We start from the raw sequence: 22,024 nt of genomic DNA on the forward strand, positions 1-22,024 counted from the left end.
CATACAGTTCTGTAATCCTGGTACCAACTTCTGATATCTCAACAATAATTGCAAAAGACTTATCCCACATTTCCAAATGAGTGGCTTGGAATAAATGCCTTTAAGGTCTTTTCAACTCAGAGATGCCACGACAATCAGGGGCAGTGCTGCTTAAACAGAGCAAAAGATGGCAGGGCTTACTGGACACACAGAAAAACCTCGCCTCTCTTTGCTGCTTTTCAAGCTCCCTTTATTTGGACTCAGAACACTGGAAACCTGACACTCCGGTTAGGCCGGAAATGGGCATAAAGACCCTGCAGCAGAGCTTTGGAGCAGCCCCTATCAGGCCTGGGAGGGATCAGCCTATTGTGTGGCCCAGAAGATAAGCCGCCCCGAAGCACAAAGGGTCCTTTTATATTTTTGTGCCCAAAGGCAGGTGCCAGCGCCAACCCTGCTGTCCTGGCCTCTCCGCCTCCCCCCACCCCCCAATCCAGATACGGCGGAGCCCAGAGGAGCGCCATCTCGCAGACATCTTAACTGGGATGGGTCTGGAAAGATCGCATAAGACAAACATGGTGTTGGATGTCAGCTGAGAAATCAAAGTTGCAGAACTTGTACAAAGCCTTTCTTTAAACAGTGTTTCACTGTCATTTTCCTCCCTCTATTCAGTGTTTGGCTTTGATGTAGTATTTGGTGAAGACTTTCTTAAACAACTGCTTGTTATCAATGTCAAAACCATTCTGAAAAGCATCGGAATAGATTAACAAAGAACAAGCAAATTCACCTTTGACTCTGCTGCAGTGCTAAAACAAAAGGCCCCAGCTCTCTGATGTGATAAGACAATTTCAGTATCCCTTTTTTCGAAGGATAAACTGTTAGTTTGGGTCTGGTACCTTCCATCAAATCAAAGGAGAAGACTGCAGCCAGCCCAGGGCTCAGGAGAAGGTGTTCCCTTATCCCCTCAGTGTTTCCTTAATGGATATTTACTGGTGCATTTCTGGGAGCCTAGTGGTAGGACTTGGTGCTAATCTATATGAAAAAATTTTTTTCATATAAATTAAACTTCACTGGAAATTTAAAATTTACCTTAAAGTCAGGAGCATGTCTGAGAAGGCTTGCTTGCTAGAAGGCAACCGAATAATATAATAGAATAACAATAATATAATATAATGATAGAATAGAATAAACCAACAGCTTAATAACAAGAGACACTTTAGAACAATAAGACAAGTAACTATGTAAAAACAAAAAAACAAACACTGGTTTCTCTTCCTAAATATTCTTTCCAACCCAAGCCAACTATTCTCATGAATAGGAAAACTAGGGGAAGGAAATAAGCCAGAAAGTGGAGTGGGATTCATTTTTTTTAATTATTCAAGAAAAAAATTTAATGAACATGTATAATTTTGAAAATAAAACACACGAATTCTTTAATGAGCATGTGTAATATTAATGATAAAATACAAAAGATAGCAAAATGTGAAGTAGCATGTATACAAATTGTTACTGCTGGAAAGTAGGCCTTGTTGGAGAGGATTTGGGAGGAGAGAGGTAAAATGGGGACCTTATTTAAACAACATATATCTTTAACGTTTGAGAATTTGGGGGAGGGGAAAACTTTTAATACTTTTACAACAAACAAATATTAAAATGTAACATATAGGACTTTCCTGGTGGCTCAGTGGTTGAGAATCTGCCTGCCAATGCAGGGGACATGGGTTTGAGCCCTACTCTGGGAAGATCCCACATGCTGCGGAGCACCTAAGCCCGTGCACCACAACTACTGAGCCTGCACTCTAGAGCCCGTGAGCCTCAACTATTGAGCCCGTGTGCCGCAACTATTTAAGCCCACACGCCTAGAACCCATGCTCTGCAACAAGAGAAGCCACCGCACTGAGAAGCCTGCGCACCACAATGAAGAGCAGACCCCACTCACTGCAACTAGAGAAAGCCCATGTGCAGCAACGAAGACCCAACACAGCCGATAAACAAATAAAATAAAAAAAATTTTTTAAAGTAACATATAAAATACAACAATCAAATAACAAGTTAAGAAATAGTGCAACAGCAACAAAGAGGGACTGGCCAGTTGGTACACATTAGAAGCAAAGTGAAGCAAAGAGCTGAAGGCACAGGGATAAAGATAACATGGACTACAGGCCTCGAGACTTTAAGATAAGCACAAGGGTCCTAGGGTGTTAGCAAAGGTACCCGGAGAGGGCAGTAGGTAAACACTGCAGCCCACGCAATGCAGGTATAAATATGTTGTCTCAGCTGGGTCAGCAGTGCCCTGGTTCAGATTCCAATATTCTGGTAGAACTGGGGGCACAGTGTGTAGCTCAAAGAGTAGCTCGGCGATCATTTTTCCCTGTCCCAGTGGCTCAAGAGGCTGCCTTTGCACCTGTCCTAATAATAATTAAATCAACACATGGCTGACCCATGAGTCACGTTACCAGGATCCTGGGTATAAATAGCTAAAACGCAGCGATAACCAAGGGTGCGCTGATCCCTACTGACCAATGATTCTCAGCTTCTTCTGGATCATTGACAACTCTTGAGAATCTGATCAAAACTATGGGTCATTCCCCCAGACAATCACAAGTACACGCTTGAAGCACCATGGATCTCAGCCCCTGCGAGAGTCAGACAGAAGGTAAAAGAGCAACGGAACACCATCATCTGTTAAAAAGAAGGAAACAGCACAAATCTGATGGCTGTAGCCACTCCCAGAGCAAGGTGGTCCTGGGCTGGCAGGAGGTGGGACAACGCAGGGCAGCTTCTTTTGCTCAGAAGCAGGGGGAGGTTTGGGCCACAGATGGTGCTGTGCTTGCCTGTGACATTCACAGCAGCCTAAGAGCCTGTGCTGTCTGTGCACTGTCTTCCGGTGGTAGGACCAACTAAGAAAACCCTCCCAAAGAGACATGGAAGTGATTGGACAGGAAAGCAGAGCTCTGAAAACCAGTATCAGTGCAACCCAAGTTGAAAAGAGTGGTAGACTGTGTGGTGTAGTTTGGGGAGAAAGGTTTTTAAAATAGTAGCATGAAAGGCCTTGTGAGCTGGCCAAAAGAAGACAAAGAAGCTTTCCCTGTTGTGAGCAAGGCTGGAAGAAATGCGAAAAGGAGACTAGAGATTTTTTTTTTAAGTACTGTGCAGCCCCATCTTACCTGCAGTAGTTATGCTCACCCAGGCCCCCCTCCCCGTTGGGGTATTTCAGAGTGTTGTATGGATGCTGGAAAGTCTCGTTCCAGAACAGACATGGCTTCCCGCCTTGCAGTGCTGTCCAGTTCTGTGTTCCCCTATAATCTGCACCGTTGGCTGTGAAACATTCTAGGAGAAAGAAAAGACAGAGCAAACTAATTTTCTGGCAACATCTATAGCTTCCTCCCTCTCTGCTTGATGTTTTATTTGTTTTGTTTGGATAAAGCTAGAAATGTGTCTTGCTAGATCCTGGACACAGTGGATTTAACATTGGTAGGGCTGAGGAAATCTGAAACGAGGTACCCTCCAAATGCTAGGCTCATCTTGGCACTTGCTTCTCTACAGATACCAGGACATTTTCCCCTAAAGTATACAGATCCCCATTCGGATATAAACAGGGAGCTGAAATGTACTGAAGTCTATGAAGTGAACCGGGAAACCCCCAAATCTGGGAAGAGCTGGTAAGAGCCATCCGTGAGGAACTCTGGGTGCTCGGAGTGGGTCACTGCTCTTGCCAGCATCTCTGTGTGGTAACTAGAACCAGGTTACCAGCTGTAACTGAGCTCTCCCCTACAGCCTGAAAGGCTGCACTGACACTTGGATTTAATAAGACCATCGGATACAGCAACGCTTTGGAATCCCAATCACACGAGTCTGGGAATGACTCACATTCCCTGCTAATGAAGAACAGTCCTCCCCTCGTTGTTTGAGATAGAGGTGCCACAAAACAGACAGGCAACAGGAGGGAGCAGGGGCTGAGGTGGCATCTTCTCTCACCTCTTCCTGAAATTCCTCCCTACAGGACACATTCAACATGGTCTGAGGTCCGTCTAACAGAATGATAAGATTCTTACAGGTGCAACAATGTGCTTCTAAAATCTGCCTCTCAGACGTAGCGGGTGGGGGGGGGGGATGGGAGCTTCGGCTGAGAGGATTTCTCCCCACATGTTGCATGCATTAAATTCACAGAGGTTCAGGAGAAAGGCACAGTACAAAGAGCAATTTTTTTAAATTAGCTTAGTTGAAACTGACAGATAGAAGCACTTCAAACACTTCTGTAAGATGTATCCACTAGGAACCTGACAATCTGGGGGAGTTACACCAACATTCTTGGCTTTCTTTCTTTCCCTCTCCTGGTATGTGCTGACCCATGACTTCCGGTATGAAGGACTCTCACTGCCGGCTCCGCCGCAGTGCATGTGCCTCCTCTGGCCTAAGCATGTACACAACACAAGCACATCTATATTCTGAAAGATATTCCTTTTACTATTTGAATTCTACCCGCAGACCATCTCTCTTCCTGTATCTCCTTCCTCTCTCTATCTGGGCCCTGTGTTTTGTCTGGAACAGCCTGGTTTTATGGACAACCAGAATAACCTGGACTCCCAGGCTGTACAGGACACCCTAGCACTTTATCGTGCCTGCTGTGACATTTACATGCTACAAGAAGCACAACTCATCATGTTCCAAGACAACTGAGCCCTCCACCAAGAGTCTGCATAAATCAAAAAGTTCAAAGGTATCTGAAGGAGGCAGCTCAGTGTGGCAGAAAATACACTGAACCAAGAGGCTAAGCCCTGGCCTCTCGTCCTGGACCTGCTGCAAACCAGCTGTGCGACCTTGGACGAATTACCGCTGTCCGCACCACTGCGGATGTTTACGTAGTCTTCCATCATGTGCCAAGCTCTGTTCTAAGTGCTGTACACCAACTCACCACCAACCCAGTGGGGAAGTCCCTTAATACTCCCATTTCACAAATGAGGCACCTGGGGCACTTGATCACATCCTATACCGCCCCCGATAGAACCCCTTGGCATCATCCTTGCCTTCCCCATGTTCTCCCTCACCCGCTTTCCGCTCATCAGCAAGTCCTGTTGACTTTCTTCAAATATGTTCCCTGAAACCCTCCTCTCCCCTCCATCTTGGGTGCCGCCACCTTCTTCCCGTTCACCATCAGAGGACAACACATTTGAGTCTGACAGCTTCGACTTTTGTGCTCCCACAACACTGTGGAGACACAGGGCTCAAAGTCCCCAGGAAAACATGAGCACTGGGAACAAAACCCAAAGCCTTCATTCATCCTTGCCTGCCAAACTCCCCGCGATGTGGCCCCAGGCCCTCCCTCCACCGGGCCGAGCTCTTCCCCTTGTCACATGCTGTGCTCCAGCCACACTCGTCTGCTTTTAATTCTGTAAACACACCACACTATTTCCTGCCCGAAATGTTCTTCCTCTAATACTTCCCATCACAGACTAAACATTACCTCCTTAGAAAACCCTTCCCCAGCATCTCCACTCCTGTCTTTCTGCCCTTCATTTGCTTGCTTCATAGCACTTATTTTATTGCTAGGAATATATATGATCTGCTAGAGAGACAGAAAGAGGGAGAGAGAGACCGTGTGTGTGTGTGTGTGTCACATTAGAGCCCTACCCAGTCCCAAAGTTAGAGTGGGACCTAGGAACTTATATTTCTAGAAAGCTGCCCAGGTGATGATTCTAAGAACATCAAGCCAATCTTTGCCAGTTGCTAGAATCTTAACTGCTATGTGTTAATACATCTTTTTCTCCTATAAAGTGGTTGACAAGTGGCTCGGGAGCCAGAAAAGCAGGCCGACCAATGGGAAGCTTTAGCAGTAGACAGCAACCTGCAGGGCAGGGGGTCAGAGTCCCCAGAGACGCAGATGGCTTGATTTGCAACACAAAGGATGTGGCAGCCATCCCCACAAGCGTCAGTATCTAAGAGAGGGGATGGGTAAGAGCAAGCCTATTTGCTTTAGTCTATTCCTCCCAGACCCAGTCTGTTCTTAGCTACACTAGGGAAACTGAGGCAGTGTTACCAGATTTGACAATTATTTTTTTAAACAGACTTGGCCAGTGCATGTCAATTGTGGAAGGAAAAAAACAAACAAACTTGAACATTCTGGATTAAACCTGTGTGTGCCTCGTGATTTAATCAGAATACTGGGGTGTATACGAGGTGATGAGGACCCTGCCTCCCTTGTTTCCTACCACTATGAAACTGACCTAAGCTTTGGCTGGACAAGGAGTGGCTTAAACCAAGAAAAAATAAAATATCACACGGCTGGTTGCAATATTTATTCATTCAGTGAAAGAGAAAGAGCAAAGGTGGTAAATCTAACGTCTAGGATATTATTCATTAATTCCTTCAGCAAATATTTACTTAACACTTACTATGTGTCTGGCACTGTTCACAGTACTGGGACTGCAGTGGTGAACACTCTGTGTTCCCAGAGCTCACACGCTAACAGGGCTTCACGCTCATAATACACCAATCAAAATTAACATTAGCCAGTGAGAAGCGCTACAAGGGAAGATGGAGTTAGGGGTGGAGATGGAACAGTGGGGGTTCTCTTTTAGAGGAGGTGGGTCAGGAAAGGCCTGGAGAGGAGGCGACCTTTGTGCAGAGATGTGGACGAGGGGAGGAAGCAAACAGCGTAAATGATGCAGGAAGGGCGTTCCCGGCAGAGGGCATGGCAAGTGCAAACCCCCATAAGCAGCAATGTGCTGGGTGAAGTTTGGGGAACTGTGAGGCAGCTCCTCTGACCTGACCAGGTAGGGCGAGTGCTTGGGGAAGCGTGGGTGGGAAATGAAGAGGAGGAGGAGGAGGAGGCAGGTGAGGCCAGGACGGGCAAAGTCTTGAGGGTTGTATAAATTAAATTTTAGCTTTTGTTCTAAGAGTGACAGGAAGCCAGTGGAGGGCTCTGAGCAGAGAAATGACATGCTCTAGCTGCTGGGTGGAGGAAGAACTGTGGGGAGAGAGCCAAGCACTCAGCTGTCTGGTGGCTACTGCAGAAGGATGAGCTGGAAAGAAGGATGGCCTGGGCCAGGCTGGTAGCTGGAGGACAGGAAGAAGTGGCCAGATTCTGGATGTATTTTGAAGGTAGAACCAAAAGTATTTGCTGGGGGTTTGAATCCATGGTCCCAGAGAAAGAAGAGTCGGGTACAACACCGAGGAGGTGAGCCTGAGCAGCTGGATGAGCGGCACTGCCACAGACTACGACGGGGAGGACCCAAGAGGCACAGAGTATTTTGGGGTGGAATCAGGCTTTGGTTTTGGACAGGAAAATTGGATGGAGACACAGAGTAAGCAGATGGCTAGATGAGCCTAGAATTGAGGAAAGAAGCCAAGGCCAGATCCAGAATGTGGAGGTAATGGCACCTGCGTGGAGAGAGAAGACATCTGGGGGCCAAGCCCTTGCGGCCCTGCAACATTTCAGGCCTGGAAAGAGAAAGGCCCAGCAGTGATGCCTGAGAAAGCGCAGCCTGGCAGGTGGGAGAAAAGGAAGCATGTGGATTTCGGAAGTTAAGGGAGAAGGTGTTTTGAGAAGGAAGGAATAATAAGCTGGGAAAAGCACTGGTTTATTTCCTCCCTGTCTTCTTGCTGGAACCCATTCCATTCATCTCCGTCGGACCTTCCTCTCCATTAGAAAACTCCAAATTATTTTCTGGGGTTTGAATGAAAATAGCCATTAAGTTAGACACAAGCCTGACAAAAACTTAGTAAATACAGCCAAAAACTCCTTAATAAAAACTTCCAAGGCTGGCATCAAAGCACTCGGGATTAATTCTACCTAAGTTGGATATTCCTTATCTTTTTCTTCACTACCAAAATCCTCCCAAGTATGGCATACGGCATTTATTTTTTAAAATTGGAGATGCTAATGTCATTGAAATTCTCTTGAGATAAGTGGAATCACATTAGGGTATACAAATCTTGGGTGAGAATCTCTGAGCAAATGACTTTCTGTTTTCTGCAGGACCTGCTGCTGCATGAAGGCCTGGAGGTCATCCCCATGGTAGGAAGATCTGAGGGCAAAGACCATGTCTAGGTGAAAGGTCAATACTCCTCACTGGTAATAAAAGCGAGCCCGAGTTTTCTCTCATAAAACTATTACTGTTTAGTATGCATGGAATTTGGAAGGGTTGGTATAAAGAAAAGACCAATTGGCTTGATGACATACATATTCAAAACTTTGATATTTATCCCTCAAATTCCACAGGCTCTCACATACTTGCATCCTGATACATTTCCCACAATACAATTCCCAAAGTCTGTCTACCTAGTGATTTAATGGGCAGCTATGAGGCTACCATCAGGATAGGAAAAATATATATGGTTTGAACTCTATGTTGAATCCCAGCATTCCGTGGATAAAAGGTAAGGAAAAAAAGGTATATGTTTTTCTTAATCAAAATTTCAACTGTAAGTGTAATGATACACATCTTTGCTTATATACGCTACTGAAATCACATAATTCAATATCTGTACTTACTATAAGTGAGGGAAATGCCAGGTTAAGAGAAGCAGGCAGTTTAACTCCTGACAGGTTGCACATGCACTGCATTTTTAAAATTCATGTTTAAAACTATAATGAGGTATTTTAAAATAATTAAAACTTGAGATGGTGGTAGGAAAGCCAAAGACATTCTATTCCTAGATAACATTTAATAAAGTTAAAGTTCTCTTGGGCTTCCCTGGTGGCACAGTGGTTAAGAATCTGTATGCCAATGCAGGGGACACAGGTTCGATCCATGGTCTGGGAAGATCTCACATGCCATGGAGAAACTAAGCCCATGCACCACAACTACTGAAGCTTGTGCACCTAGAGCCCGTGCTCCGCAACAAAAGAAGCCACCGCAATGAGAAGCCCATGCACTGCAACGAAGAGTAGCCCCCTCTTGCTGCAACTAGGGAAAGCCCGTGCGCAGCAACAAAGACCCAAAGCAGCCAAAAAAAATTAAATAAATAAATAAATATATATATATATATATATATAAAGAATAAGTTCTCAATGAAACTCCATGACTAGGTCATTCCTAACTACACTGTTTGCCTGAAACCACACTACTGAGGGTTTTCTCATATTGTCTTGAATTTTCCTAGTTTTCTGGTAGCTAATTACTAATTAGATCTCTACTATATGATGTTTGTGAGAGTCACTGTTTTTACTCCATCAAAGCTGAGTTTCTGTTCCATGTAGGACCACTTAGCATCTCTATTGATCCTATGTTGGAAAAATCTGGCTGGTTTTAGCCTAGTTTGAAATCAACATGAATCAATAAGCATTAAATTGAATTATGGCATCTTAAAATAAGAAGGTAGGAAACATTTTCCAGTGGGAATATCTTCTGTTCTTTTAAAGATATCTATAAAATTTGGTAGGTGAGTAGATTATAGAAATACAAGACTTAGGTGGAAAAAGCTCAATATTTAGAGGGCAACACGAGAGTGTTGTCAGATGTTTGCACAGCACACCTGCTGCTCTGCTGGGTTTCCAGTACAGACTGGTGTTCGGTGGGAACTCGTGGGTAGGTCTTCAAAGCCTATGGTCCCTGACAAAATCACCTTTTGCCCTCAGACACTCAAAAGCACTATGCTTATTTCAGTTATGTGGAACCCTGTGGTAAGGAGGCATGTGGCCCTGGGAAGGCAGTGGTTCCCAGACTTTCCCACCCCAACACAAATGAGCCTGTGAGAAGACACTCTGAGTCTTTAATGCTGATGGCTCCCCAAGGGCAAAGATTACACAGAGGCAGGTGATCAGGTCTAGATCACCTAAATTACCTAGAGAGAGGGCAGGAGGAAGAGGCCTTCTATACACATGGTACATACTGAGAATCACTGGAAGAAAGAGGAAATGACACCAGACCGGTAGCTGACACTGCAGGGTTTAAAGAAATCACCTGGATTTGGGCCTCTGTTTCTTCACTAGTGAAAGGAGGGGATTTGAGCCAGGTGGTCTCAAAGTCCTTTCACTCTAAACTCTAATTTTAAGAATCTAACAAAATAGAACTGAGGCTCAAAAGTCTGAGATAATGTGACAGGAAAGCACTGACAGCTAAAAACCTCTCCCAGGCTAAAAATTCTCTAATTCTACCTGTTTCTCTAATGGAAGTGAGAATTCTACAGAAAAAAATAACTCATCTCCCATGTGGGCCCTCCCTCTGAAGAGGCATGTAAGCACTCTTTTTGCTCAGAAAAAACTACATCTTCAGCAAATAGATTTCAAGGAAAAAAGAAAAAGAAGAGAAACCTCTAGGTTAATAGAGACTTAAGAGTCACATCACCTAAATGTACCTCACTTAGGTCTTGGCTTGAACTGTAAAAAAACACCAACGAGACAACCAGGGATTATTTGAAAACTGATTACTGACTGGATATTTGACTATATTAAGAAATTATTGTTTTCAGTTGTGATGATGGTAGTGGTACTGTTACTATGTTTTTGAAAAGAGTTCTCATCCTTTAGGGATACATACTTAAATATTTACAGATGAGATGATATATCTGAGATTTGTTACAAAATAATCTAGTTGGGGGGATGAAAGAGGTACAGATGAAATAATATTGGCCTTGGTTCATGATGGTGGAAGCTGGGAGACGGATACACGACTTCCTTACATTTATTTTTTTAATTTTTTTAGCATTTTTTAAAAATCCATTTATTTATTTATTTATTTAATTGGCTGTGTTGGGTCTTTTTTTGCTGTGTGCGGGCTTTCTTTGGTTGCGGTGAGTGGGGGTTCCTCATTGCCGTGGCTTCTCTTGTTGCGGAGCACGGGTTCTAGGTGCGTGGGCTTCAGTAGTTGTGGCACATGGGCTCAATAGTTGTGGCTCATGGGCTCTAAAGCGCAGGCTGAATAGTTGTGGCGCACAGGCTTAGTTGCTCTACGGCATGTGGGATCTTCCTGGAGCAGGGATCGAACCCGTGTCCCCTGCATTGGCAGGTGGATTCTCAACCACTGCGCCACCTAGGAAGCCCTCCTTACATTAATATATACATTTTTTTTTTCTTTTTATTAGAAGTACAAATATGCTTTTTTTTTTAAGCTCTTTATTGGAATATAATTGCTTTACTCTTGTACTAGCTTTTGAGGTACACCAAAGTGAATCAGCTGTATTTATACATATATCCCCATATTATATTTCTGTATATGTTCTAAATTCCCCCATAGTAAAACTTTTTGAAAGGACATCTTGAAAATATTTACTAACATGTTATTTTACAATTAATCTACCTTAGTTTCTTTTCAAGAACTATAAACAAACTCAACCAGCCATAAATTCAGTCATCTAAAATCAAGACAGATATTCACCTACCATGTTCTTGGACTACGTGGTACATATTCACAGTTCAAGTGACCAGAAGACAAAGTACTTTTGCACTTTTGCCCAATGTAGAATTACCATGAAAATAATCACTGTAATTATTTATCAGTAGCTTTTCCATTAAAATATCTTTTAGACCTTCCTTTTCATTCATGGGAACAGTGTCCTTACAACCAGTAACAGAAGAAAGGGCCATACTCTCGACGTTATTTTAACTAAAGAATTCATACTTTTGGAAGAAGACCTGAGGTCTTCTATTTGAATCTCCAGCTTATTCAACTCTATTAACAGAGAAAATACTGAATTAAAAGAGTGTTTCGAGAAAAACTGAACCTATCGTAAGCAATGGACCAGAGGTTTAAACTCAGAAGACCCATGAAAACACTTCAGAGAGGGGTCCTTATTATTTGTTATATAAAAATTGGAAAAATAGATAATTTTTGAGGCAGAGCAGGTCCAGAATGCAGTGCTGCTGGGGTATCCCTCTTTCAATCTGGCTCTCATCTTGAACATGCTCCACCCCTACCCAGGCAGGACCCACTGGGAAGCATGCTGTGGCTGGCACTGTGAAGGACAGGTGCTGTTGCCAGGAAGAGTCACCATGAACATGCAGTAGCGCTTGAGGAACTTACATTCATTTGGGATATTATAAACAAGTACACTCATCAAATTGAAGCCCAGGAGATCGTTTTTAAGAAAGAATGACCATTAACCTATCAACATCCAGTAACGTATACAGAGAGATTAGGCCAAGCCTCAGTGAAAGCATGGACTCACTCAGAAGTCACTAGCTCAGCAGAACTCTAAGGAAAATGTTTCATTAATTAACCATGGATTTTACTGCCAATATCGACAGAACATATTCTATCACGGGGGGTGATGGTGCCTCTCTTGGTGTAATATTTGAGTATAAATGGATCTACCTTAGATATTTATTTATAAATATCCTCTTCAATCTTGAAATAAAATTTCACACAAGGAAATGGGAAGCATAGTAAGACGTTTTAAAGCTCAAAATCCAGTTCTCTGATGGACAACTTAGTGTATTATAAGTCAACTCTAAAGGAAACAAAAAGCAAGACAAAAGATGGAGAACTATTTGAAAGCTCAGGGTCTAGAGGAGATAGCATTATACTCCTATGGAAACCAGGGGCTCTAAAACAAGTCCCACAGCGCCTGCTGCCCCAGCTATGCTAAGACTTGATCACCTTGAACTGTAATTGCTCTAGAAGTACCTGGCCCTGCTTCCACTAGCCCAAAAGTTTCTTCACTCATCTTTGCATTCTCAGCAACTACAGACCACCCAGAACATGCCTGGCAAATGTTTGTTGAATGAGGGGAGCAGGTGTATGGAGGGCTGGGGGAAAAACTCATGACAGACGTATTCAGAGTGCCCTGGTTTCCTCACCAATTTGTGCCTCCAGGCTGGCTACCATGCCCTACCTAGCAGTGGCCTGGGAGAAGGTCCAGGAAAGTTTATATAAATCAAGTATTTGAAAATGAAATGCTTGCTATTTAAACCAGGGGAGTCTGCTATTTAAATGAAATCCACGGTAGAGCTACTGGTAATACGGAATAAGCAACCCCCTTTGTAATAAATGCACATTTATATTCTGAGTTTGCTTTTAACAGGAGACACCTGGCTCACCATCAGATCTACACCTTGCCTCACCATCACTTGAGCAACACTATTTCACACTGTCTGAAGCTCTCAGTCAGACTACAAAGGAGATAAAATAAACAGGTATAATCTAGCTTCTGAATAAGTTTCATCGGTATTGCCTGTGCCCTATTTTTAATTTCAGATGGCGAGAAAGTTCCCCAATAATGGAGTCCTGGAGGGCAGCCAGTGCTCCATGGAAGCCAGGCTCTGGGCTATTCAGCTTCCATTGGTTGACATGGGATGGGCAAATAACACAACAGTCCTTGAAAGGGGAGCTAGCTGACTGCCAGGTGGACAGCGTATCTCCAGAGCACATCTTTATAGTAAAACCCAAAGCAACAAAGTTGTTGTCCTCTGTGAACTGGCACAAGGACGAGTCCTAGTCAGAGATGCTGGGCATACAGTAGGCATTTGATAAGTGTTTGTTAGTTGGTCTCAAGATAAAAACAGGACTCAAGTGACAAGTTTCAGAAGTTCTGGCCATGGAGACAGCTTGAGGCAGAAGGAAAGTCTCAGTGTAGCGCTGACTTACAAGCAAGAACAGGCACTGCTGTCACCTCTAGTCACCCAGAACAATAAGGGCAGATGGTGGCCAAAAGACTGATTTGCTAGTCAAAAGTTTAAAGTTTCATGCAATGTTTCATGGACCTAGAGTAGGGTTGCCAGATTTAACAAATGAAGGTACAGAATGCCCAGTTAAATTTGCATTTCAGATAAACAATGAATGATTTTTTAAGATAAGTACTCCCAAATATTGCATGAGAAGACTAACACAAAATATTACTGTTTATCTGAAATTCAAATTTAATTGAGTGTCCTGTATTTAATCTGGCTCTAGAGAAAGTGGAAACATACGGTGACCCACAGACCTCTTTACTCCATTAAGATTTCTGAAACACTGTTCACAGAAATGCTTAAGCAGTTTAGATCTGGATAATGAAGGATCTATTTTCTTAAGAGTGAAAAAAGATGTTGATCAGAGTTGCCTACTCTGAGGCCACAGTGAAGAGAAGGATAAAAGAATAATATAATTAGGACACGGTTTCTCAACCTCAGCACTACTGAGGTTTCAGGTTGGAAATTCGGGGGTGGGGGGGCGCTGTCTTGTGCATTCCAGGGTGCTTAGCAGCATCTCTGGCCTCTACCTGCCACATGCCAGTAGCATACCCCTCCCCACCGCACCGTGAGTTGTGACAAGCAAAAATGTCTCCAGATATTGCCAAGTGTCCCTTGGGGGCAAAAATCTCCTCTAGTTGAAACCACTGAATTAGAAGAAATGGTCAAATAAACAGAAAGTGTCATATCCATTAACCAGCGGTCATACAACAAAAGATGCCTCTCAAGGGAGAAATTTCCAGCTCACCCCGAGGCCCCCTCAAGCCCATAACAAGGATGAGAGGACTAGTCATTTCAGCTGAGACAATCAGAAACCCTTCATCTGCCAGAAGCACTAGAGAAGACTCTCTGGTGAGCCAAGCCGATGAAGCTCTGCATGGTGGTGCACACATCACAGCAAGCAGAGCGTCGCACCCAGCCTTTGAAGACGTTCCTTTTAAGTTAACCTCCCTTCCAACTAAACTTTTTCCAAATCTCTTCCTGCCATTTGGAAGTTGAGTGATTCTCAGCTGAAAAGGCCTGTATACACGAGGTGCAGATGGCAGCAGTTAGGGCCCTCACCAGATGCTGCAGTCTCTAATTTGATTGAAAGGATATAATTAGACAACAGAAACACTTTAATGAAAGAGCAAAACATGGAGGGAGGGAAGGATTGAAGGCCCTTAACTGATGCCAAAACACCCACCAGTAATAGAGGCTTTGAGTCTGGGGAAAAGGAAGGGGAAAGCCCCTTAAAAGGACAGTCCCCATCCTGTTTATTTCCCCATAGACATAGGAATAGGGATTTTATTATTGTAGATTTCCACTGTATTTTATGTGGGAACAATCTGATTAAAACCAGAAGAAGTCTTCAGAAGAACATCAAAGAAAAACAAATATGGCTTCTGTGGTCATTATTAAAAATATTTTTACCAGCCCAATAGTTTTCTTTGAAGATGTATTTTTATAGATTGAACAGCAGCAAGTAATTTACATACTGTGATGACATTGGTTAACAATCCCTACTGTTCCAGAAGAGAACTACTTGGTCGCCATGTTTTCATCCAACTTTAGGACACCAAGGAATATGGACAGCCATAAGATATAAAGAAACTGGGTAGAGTCAGTCCTATAAGTCAATGCCACAACCGTTTTGAATCACCTTTTAAAAAGTTTTTTTTGGATATCTGGGACAAACTGCAATGTATTTAGTCCCTTTAAACTTTATATATAAATATGTGGTGGGAAAAAAAAAAAAAAAAAGCTGGCTATGCTGTTTTTATTATTTCCTAGCTTTCAGACTTTGAGTGTGAGTATACTGCTCTGGTTCTAACTAAGAATCTAACCAAACTGAAAGAAATCCAGCCCTCAAAGTCTGAAGTTGCTAATGTGGTGTGACACCCGGGTTTGGAAGCCTCCTCAGCCCACTAGAAGCAGGGCCCCACCCTCGTGGTAAATTGAACAATAAAAGTTTAATGCTTTGGCTACTTGCCAGGGATTAAATCAGTGGCAAGAGAAACTAGAAGCTGGGCCCAGCAGAGAGGCAGCCCCGAGAGGGTACTGTTATTAAGTACCCTCTTATAACTGCAGGAGGGAGAGGCAGCCTTGCCTGTGAGGTGGCTTAAAATCTTTCCTCTGTAAAGTACTTCCTAGACCCCAACCTCAATCCTCCCCAAACTGGTGCAAGTTCAGGCGAGGGAGGTGTTTACCTAGAAAGAAGATTAAAAGGGGGGTGGGAGGAGATTTCCTTAGAGAAGGAGAAAGGTTTCTGTGGAGTGGCTATTTTTGAGGAGTATAGACACCCTTCTGATGTTTCTGCAAAGGCCTCTTTCCTTTCCCTGTTCAATCCGAATCCAGGATAATATCCCAGAAGTGAGGTCTGGGAAAGAAGCACTGCCATCCTGAGAGGAAGACACTGAAGACAACAGAGAGGGGAAAAAACAGAGTGACCTCTGGCTCCTCTCCTAGACTAATGCTTCTGGGTTTCAGCTGGATTCTCAAGGTCAAAATGAATGTAGGAGAATGTCAGTCACTGTTCTCACCCATTCACTGTGAGCCAGACAGAAACTAACCAGCCAGGTGACAACAGGGGGCTTGAGGAGACCTCACCTCAAAACCTGCACAGGTAATTTGGTAAGAAACACATTCACTTCCCCTCTGCAGTCCTTATGCAGGAGGCAAAAACTCAGACAAAAACTACAGATCCAAACTTACGGCCTCTCCCAAGTGTTTTGCATTAACTGTTCCACAGTACAGGCACAATCAACTTGGTATGTGTGAGTGTTTCATTTTGTTTTTTTCAAAAATGTTTTAATTAAAACAAAATAATCAGCCATGCTAAGCACACTGTTGTTTTTTAAAGACCACTTTAAAAATGACAATAGAACCATGGAAATAAAACAACTGTTTAGGAAAGTGATAGAAGTTTGTTTTCTTCTTCTTTTTTTTTTTTTTTTTAATGTCTCAGGGTTGGTGCCACCTGCTGCCTGGGCTTTCCTCTGAGAAACAAATCTCTCAACAGTTTGATCCAAGCAACATCTGCATAGCTGAACAAACCATGGGCTGGTTCTGAGGCAGGCTCTATTTTCTTTATGTAGTGCACACTGAACCATACTGAATTTCTTTTTAAAGTATTTTTTAAAGTCTTATTAAAGATCCAAATGTATGTGCATGAAATTTCCCTCCCTCGATATGTTTTTTTTCAATTGTGGTAAAATATACATAACATAAAATTTACCTTTTTAACCATTTCTCCCATGTCTCTTAAAGTTAGTTAATAGTAAAAGGTAAAAAGTTCATTCATTCAGCAATATCAAGCCTCCTTGTCACCTTTCCATACCAGTGAACACTGTAAAAAATCAATACACACGGACCTAGAGCAGGCCTTAGTCAAGTCCAGCCTCCAGGCCAACTCTGGCCCAGTGCCTGGTTTTGTATGGCCCGTGAGCTAAAAAATGTTTTTTAAACTTTTAAACGGTTGAAAACAACCAAAAGAGCAATATTTTGTGACATATAACAATTCCATGAAATTCAAATATCGATGTCCATGTAAGTTTTATTGGAAGATAGCCACATCCATTCATTCACATTTTGTCTATGGCTGCTTTTGCCCTACAAAGCCAGAGTTGAGTAATTGCAACAGACAGTACATGGACCACAAAGCTCAAATTATTCACTGTCTAGCCCTTTACAAAAAAATGTTTGCTGTCACCTGACCTACAGCCTCAGATGGCATTACAGGCTCAAAAATTCTAAACTAAACATGCTATATCACCCATCACCAAAAATTTCTAATCCATATACTGTGAAGCAATTCAAAGTAATATATTCTACCTTCATCATTTATTGCTTTTGATCCAAATACGCTAAATCGTAAGTAAGCACATCAATATCTATATTAAGTGTACCGACTTGCTGTTTATTAGCAGTGAGCCTAAACTAAACTTCTTTTTGCTCTAAGATTTATAAAAGGTCTCACTGCATATCTCAAACATTTAAATAGCTTTGTCCAGGGGCCAAAAATTTTCACAAAAAGATCAGAGTTCTTTGATGCCAGGTCAGTTTTGACAGTTTTCCGTTTCTTAAAATACTCTAAGCATAAAAGTAACTGGTATGCACGTTGGCCCCCTACACTCCTCTCAGCCCCTGGGTTGTATACAGGTAATTCTAGTAACATTAATGGGGTCCCAAAGAGGGACAGGGCTCTGTACAGTATGAAGCTCTTACTGCTAACTGAACTCAGGTTTTATGGCAAGAAACACTGCTGTCTAATGGGACAAATTCTAGGTGAGGAGCTGCAGGAGGATGAGCATAAAGGGCTGTTCACAGCACACGTAACTAACTAGAGTTGAGACACTCTGCTGACGCACACCTGACATCCCCTAAATGTGGTAAAACACCCAAGCAGGTATTTGCCTTCGGCGGAAAACTCAGAGCTGAAGTCCACCCAGCCTTCTCTGCTCTTCCTACCTCTCGGCTGTCCCCTGCGTGTCAGTAAATTCCAGACGGGAGTTCACTTCAGAGAGCCCATCAGCCCACTGCCCTGGCTGCCTTCCTCCTTGAAAAGGGAGTCTCGATTCCACCACTAACCTCTAACTTCCTCCTCATCAGTTGTGAAGGAAGGGATAGAATCTCAAAGAATGAAGAGAATGGAGGTCATTTGGGGTTGGCTACACACTGTAATTAGAAGTAGAACTGATAGGGAATGAGCTAACTGTTTTTATAAAGTCAGCATTCAAAAATGCAAACCACCAGTAATTTAAATATTATAAAATTATGCAGAATGTAAGTATTGAAATAATTTTTTCCATCCACAAAATTTTAGAGAAAATTACAGTATCAAAAATATGAAATGGCAAGTTTGGCATATCCTCAGAGTAAAACGTGTTTTTTTATTGGAAAGGATTTTTAAAAACTAGTGGGTAGGTTCTGGACAGGATGTGATGCTAAAGACCATGTGGTATCTCCCTAAAACTGTTTCTGGAACTAGAGAGGAAAAGTCACAAAGGCACTGATGTAACAGAATGGTAGGAAAAAAAGCCGGTGAGGCTCACTGAATTGGGAACATGGGCCACTTATCATAAATCATTTTGCAACGGTTATTTATCTGTCCCTACCCCAGACTCTCCAATAAAGCATACACCAAGGTTTGAGGTTCAAACTACATAAGAGCGGCTGCATTTGACCCTTCCTAGCAAAGCAAAGGTGCCTGAGGAGAGGGTGCCACCCTCCAACAAGCATAAGCACAGATCTGGCTCACTGAACACTTTTCAGAGCTATTACTCTTCCCTTTCCAGGAGAGGAACCAGTTTATTTCCACCCATACCTCTCTCTCTCTGTAGAGGACTAAATCTTGACCACACAGATGGCAAAGTGGCGCTAAGGGGTTACTAGGTTACAGTTATGTTGACATATCCTGGCTCTCAGAAAGTCCCTCCTTCATTCCTCACACAGGGCAAACAGTAGAAGTGATCAAACTTCTGCAGAAGTTTTTGTAGATGTCCCCTTAAAAGGCCAATGATCACTCTAACCACTTCCTGAGCATAAGGTTTACAGCACGGGGAGAGCCCCCTTCTACCACTCTAAAGCCAAGCCTCGCCTTTTATAGGGATTAAGCAGACTGGAAGCTCACAGCATTCCCAGGGCAAAGGAGGTGTCCAGCACTTGGCAAACTGCGAAGCACTATAAAAAGAATTATTAAATATGTTTAGTGACTGCCTGCTATGTATGGGTATGTAACCTGCAGTACATCATTGAATCTTCACTACAGCCTGCAAGGGAGCTATCATCATCCCTCCTTCACAGATGAGGAAACTGAGGTGCAGAGAGCTGAAGGCACAATCCAAAGTCACACAGTAAGTGACAACACTAAATCCTATCCTTATCACAAATCCAAGCTGGTAACTAAACAAAGCAATTCGGAGTTTTCTTTCAGCAGCAAAATCTCATCTCTTCAACATTACAGCCTGCAGCTTTGGGTGGAGAACCCAGAGGCTGGTTTTCATACTTCAGCAAACCCGTAATGCACTTTTCCCATCCCTTCCGCTAATACTGAATTCTTAACACCTGAACAACCTGCAGACAAATGTACCTGGGCCAGACAACGCCCTCTTGCCTACTCTTCAACTTGGGGAGTTCCGCTGCAAGGAACGGTGTGCGGGCAAGCTAAGCAAAGTCCCAGTTTCCAGCGTGGTCTAGGGGCCCACTTGAGGAAGACCTGGCCTTGACCTTGGCCCGGGGAGCGGGTGACCCTGTTTAAAGCGTGGGGTTACCCGGGAAAAAGGACTCTGCGTTGCACTCTCAGGATAAGCACCCTAAGCTCTGTAGGGGAGAGCTTTCCCATCACCCTTTCCTTTCTTCCTCTCTCCATGATGGCCCTGCACCAGCGTCACGGGGAAGTTCAAAGCGGCCCGGGAGAAGGAGGGGACGTTCCGGCCGGGTAGAGCCGGTCGTCTCCGGACCCAGGTGTACCTCTAGCAGGGCGGGCAGGTCAACTCGACTATTCCGGAGCCGCGCTCAGACCCTGCAGTGCCGGGCAAGCGGGCGCAGCCGGGGCGGGCAGAGGGGCCGGGTGCCCGCTCTCCGCGCCTCCGCACCAACTCCCGAGCGCCGAGGCGCGGGGTCCGCGGGCGTGGGGGGCGGGGGGCGCCGGGGGCGCCGCGGCACCGCTGCGGGGCTTGCGGAGAGGATCCCGGCCCGGGGTGTCGCCGCGGGGCTCGGGGAGAGGGCGGCGTCCTGAGGCGGGTGTGGGAGTGGTCCCGGCGGGGGGGGGGAGGGCGTCGCTGAGGGACTCGAGCTGGGGGTGTCGGGTCTCGAGACCGAGGAGACGTCCCGGCCCGGGAGGCGTCGCTCAGGCGCCCGGCGAGAGGGTCTGGGAGGCGCTGAGGCAGCGAGCGCGCCGGCCGAGGGCGTCGCTCAGGCGCGCGGGGGAGTCCCGGGTCCTGAGGCGGGGGGCCGCCCGGCCTGAGGGGCGTCGCTGAGGGGCTGGAGGAGGCGTCCCAGAAGGCAGGGCCGAGGGAGTCGGGCCCCCGGGCGGGCTCCGCGTAGAACGGGCGGCGGAGCGGGGGGGGGGGGTCTCTCACTCACCGGGACCGGGGCCGAGGCCGGGGCTGGGCGCGGGCCGGGCGGCCAGCGTGAGCGCGGCGGCGGAGAGCAGGGCGAGGCGGGCGGCGGGCGGCGCCATGGGCCGTCAGTGCGGGGCCCCGGGGCGCGGCCCGGGGGAGAGGGGGCAGCGCAGGGAGCCGGGGGCGGCCATGGGAGCGGGACGCTGAGCTCGAGCGTGGCCCCGCCCCGGCCTCCCGGCCGCCCCGCCCCGGCCCGCCCTCCCCAGCTCCGCCACCGCCCCGGCCGCCCGGGGCCCGCCGGGCTCCGCGGCGAGGCCCGAGGGGCGGAGCCGACTGCGCACGCCCGCCCGGTCCCGCCCGCGCCTGCCATTCACGCGCAAGGCCCCGCCCACGTCACACTTCACCTGGGCCCGCCCACCCGCGGAGCACTTTCTTGGCAGGCTCTAGGGGCGGGACCGGCAGGTGAGGGGCGGGGCCCGAGGCACCGGTTCTGAGTCCCCAGGCGGAGATTTGACCCGGCTGGACCGGGCCGGGAGCCCAGTGACCCCTGCTCCACCCTCACTCGGGTCGTGACCCACACGCGGGCTCAACCGCAGCCGTAATAATCAGAACAGTAGCTTGCAAACCGCTTTTCCCTGCTTGGCTCATCGCAGCGGTTTAAAAAAAGGGTGCTTTGGAGTCAGCCCGTCCGGGTTCATATCCCACTTGATCACCTGTAAGATCTTGGGCAGATTTAAAGGAAAAAATAGATAGCTCTCCTACTTCAATTTCCTTATCAGTTAAATGGGGACGTGGATAGCAATGGCTCCCAAAGCGGTTATACTAAATGAGACAATGCGTGGAAACTTTTACACATACACAGTAGGAGCTTAGAAACTGTTAAGTTCCTTTCACTATCCCAATTTTTGCAGCCACAAAAAAGGCAGTATACTGAGCCCCAGTTCCAAATCTTATGGCACATCTTTTGTCAACTGGGGCAAGTTTCTTGGTCTTTGCCATCTACAAAATAAGAATAATAAAAGGCCTTCACAAGAGTAGATTAGGTTAGATTAGGTTAGGTTAGGTTAGATTAAATTAGATTAGATTAGATAGACGCAAGTAAAGCGCCCAACACCGAGAAAGTCCAGAAGTGGATGGGGGCAATGGTGCTTTCTTAGACGCTGCGATCCCGGAGCGCAGAGAGCGCGTGGCTCGCTTAAACTCTCGGTCCCCACGTTGCCGGCCCTTTGCTCCTCACTCCCCCACAAGGTCTTCCCCGCCCGCCCCCGGGGTCTGTGATGGGCCTCTCTCCTCCCCCGCACTCCCCCAGGCAGAGATTTTCCTTCGGCTCCCACCTAAAGCGCCGCGGTGACGCCCCGCGGGGCAGGTCCGGGCGGTGCGCCGGGCGCTTTTAAGT

At 45.6% G+C, this 22,024-nt stretch overlaps 1 protein-coding gene across 2 annotated transcripts in view; it reads right to left on the reverse strand.

The window, feature by feature from the left end:
* KREMEN1 (kringle containing transmembrane protein 1) overlaps nt 1-20,878 on the reverse strand; it is a 62,247-nt gene extending 41,369 nt beyond the window's left edge. Inside the window, exons 1-2 of one of the 2 annotated variants that reach the window (XM_057744056.1) lie at nt 20,651-20,878; nt 3,144-3,306 (exon numbers count right to left, since the gene is read on the reverse strand). In XM_057744056.1, coding sequence (XP_057600039.1) covers nt 3,144-3,306; nt 20,651-20,747 — 260 coding nt within the window. In that variant the 5' untranslated portion in view covers nt 20,748-20,878. The remainder of the gene's footprint in view (nt 1-3,143; nt 3,307-20,650) is intronic. The other variant, XM_057744057.1, reaches the window with a different exon arrangement.
* Between the last annotated feature and the right edge of the window lie 1,146 nt (nt 20,879-22,024).

Source organism: Hippopotamus amphibius, chromosome 8, assembly GCF_030028045.1.
Source record: "Hippopotamus amphibius kiboko isolate mHipAmp2 chromosome 8, mHipAmp2.hap2, whole genome shotgun sequence".
In the NCBI taxonomy this organism is placed as follows: Eukaryota; Metazoa; Chordata; class Mammalia; order Artiodactyla; family Hippopotamidae; genus Hippopotamus; species Hippopotamus amphibius.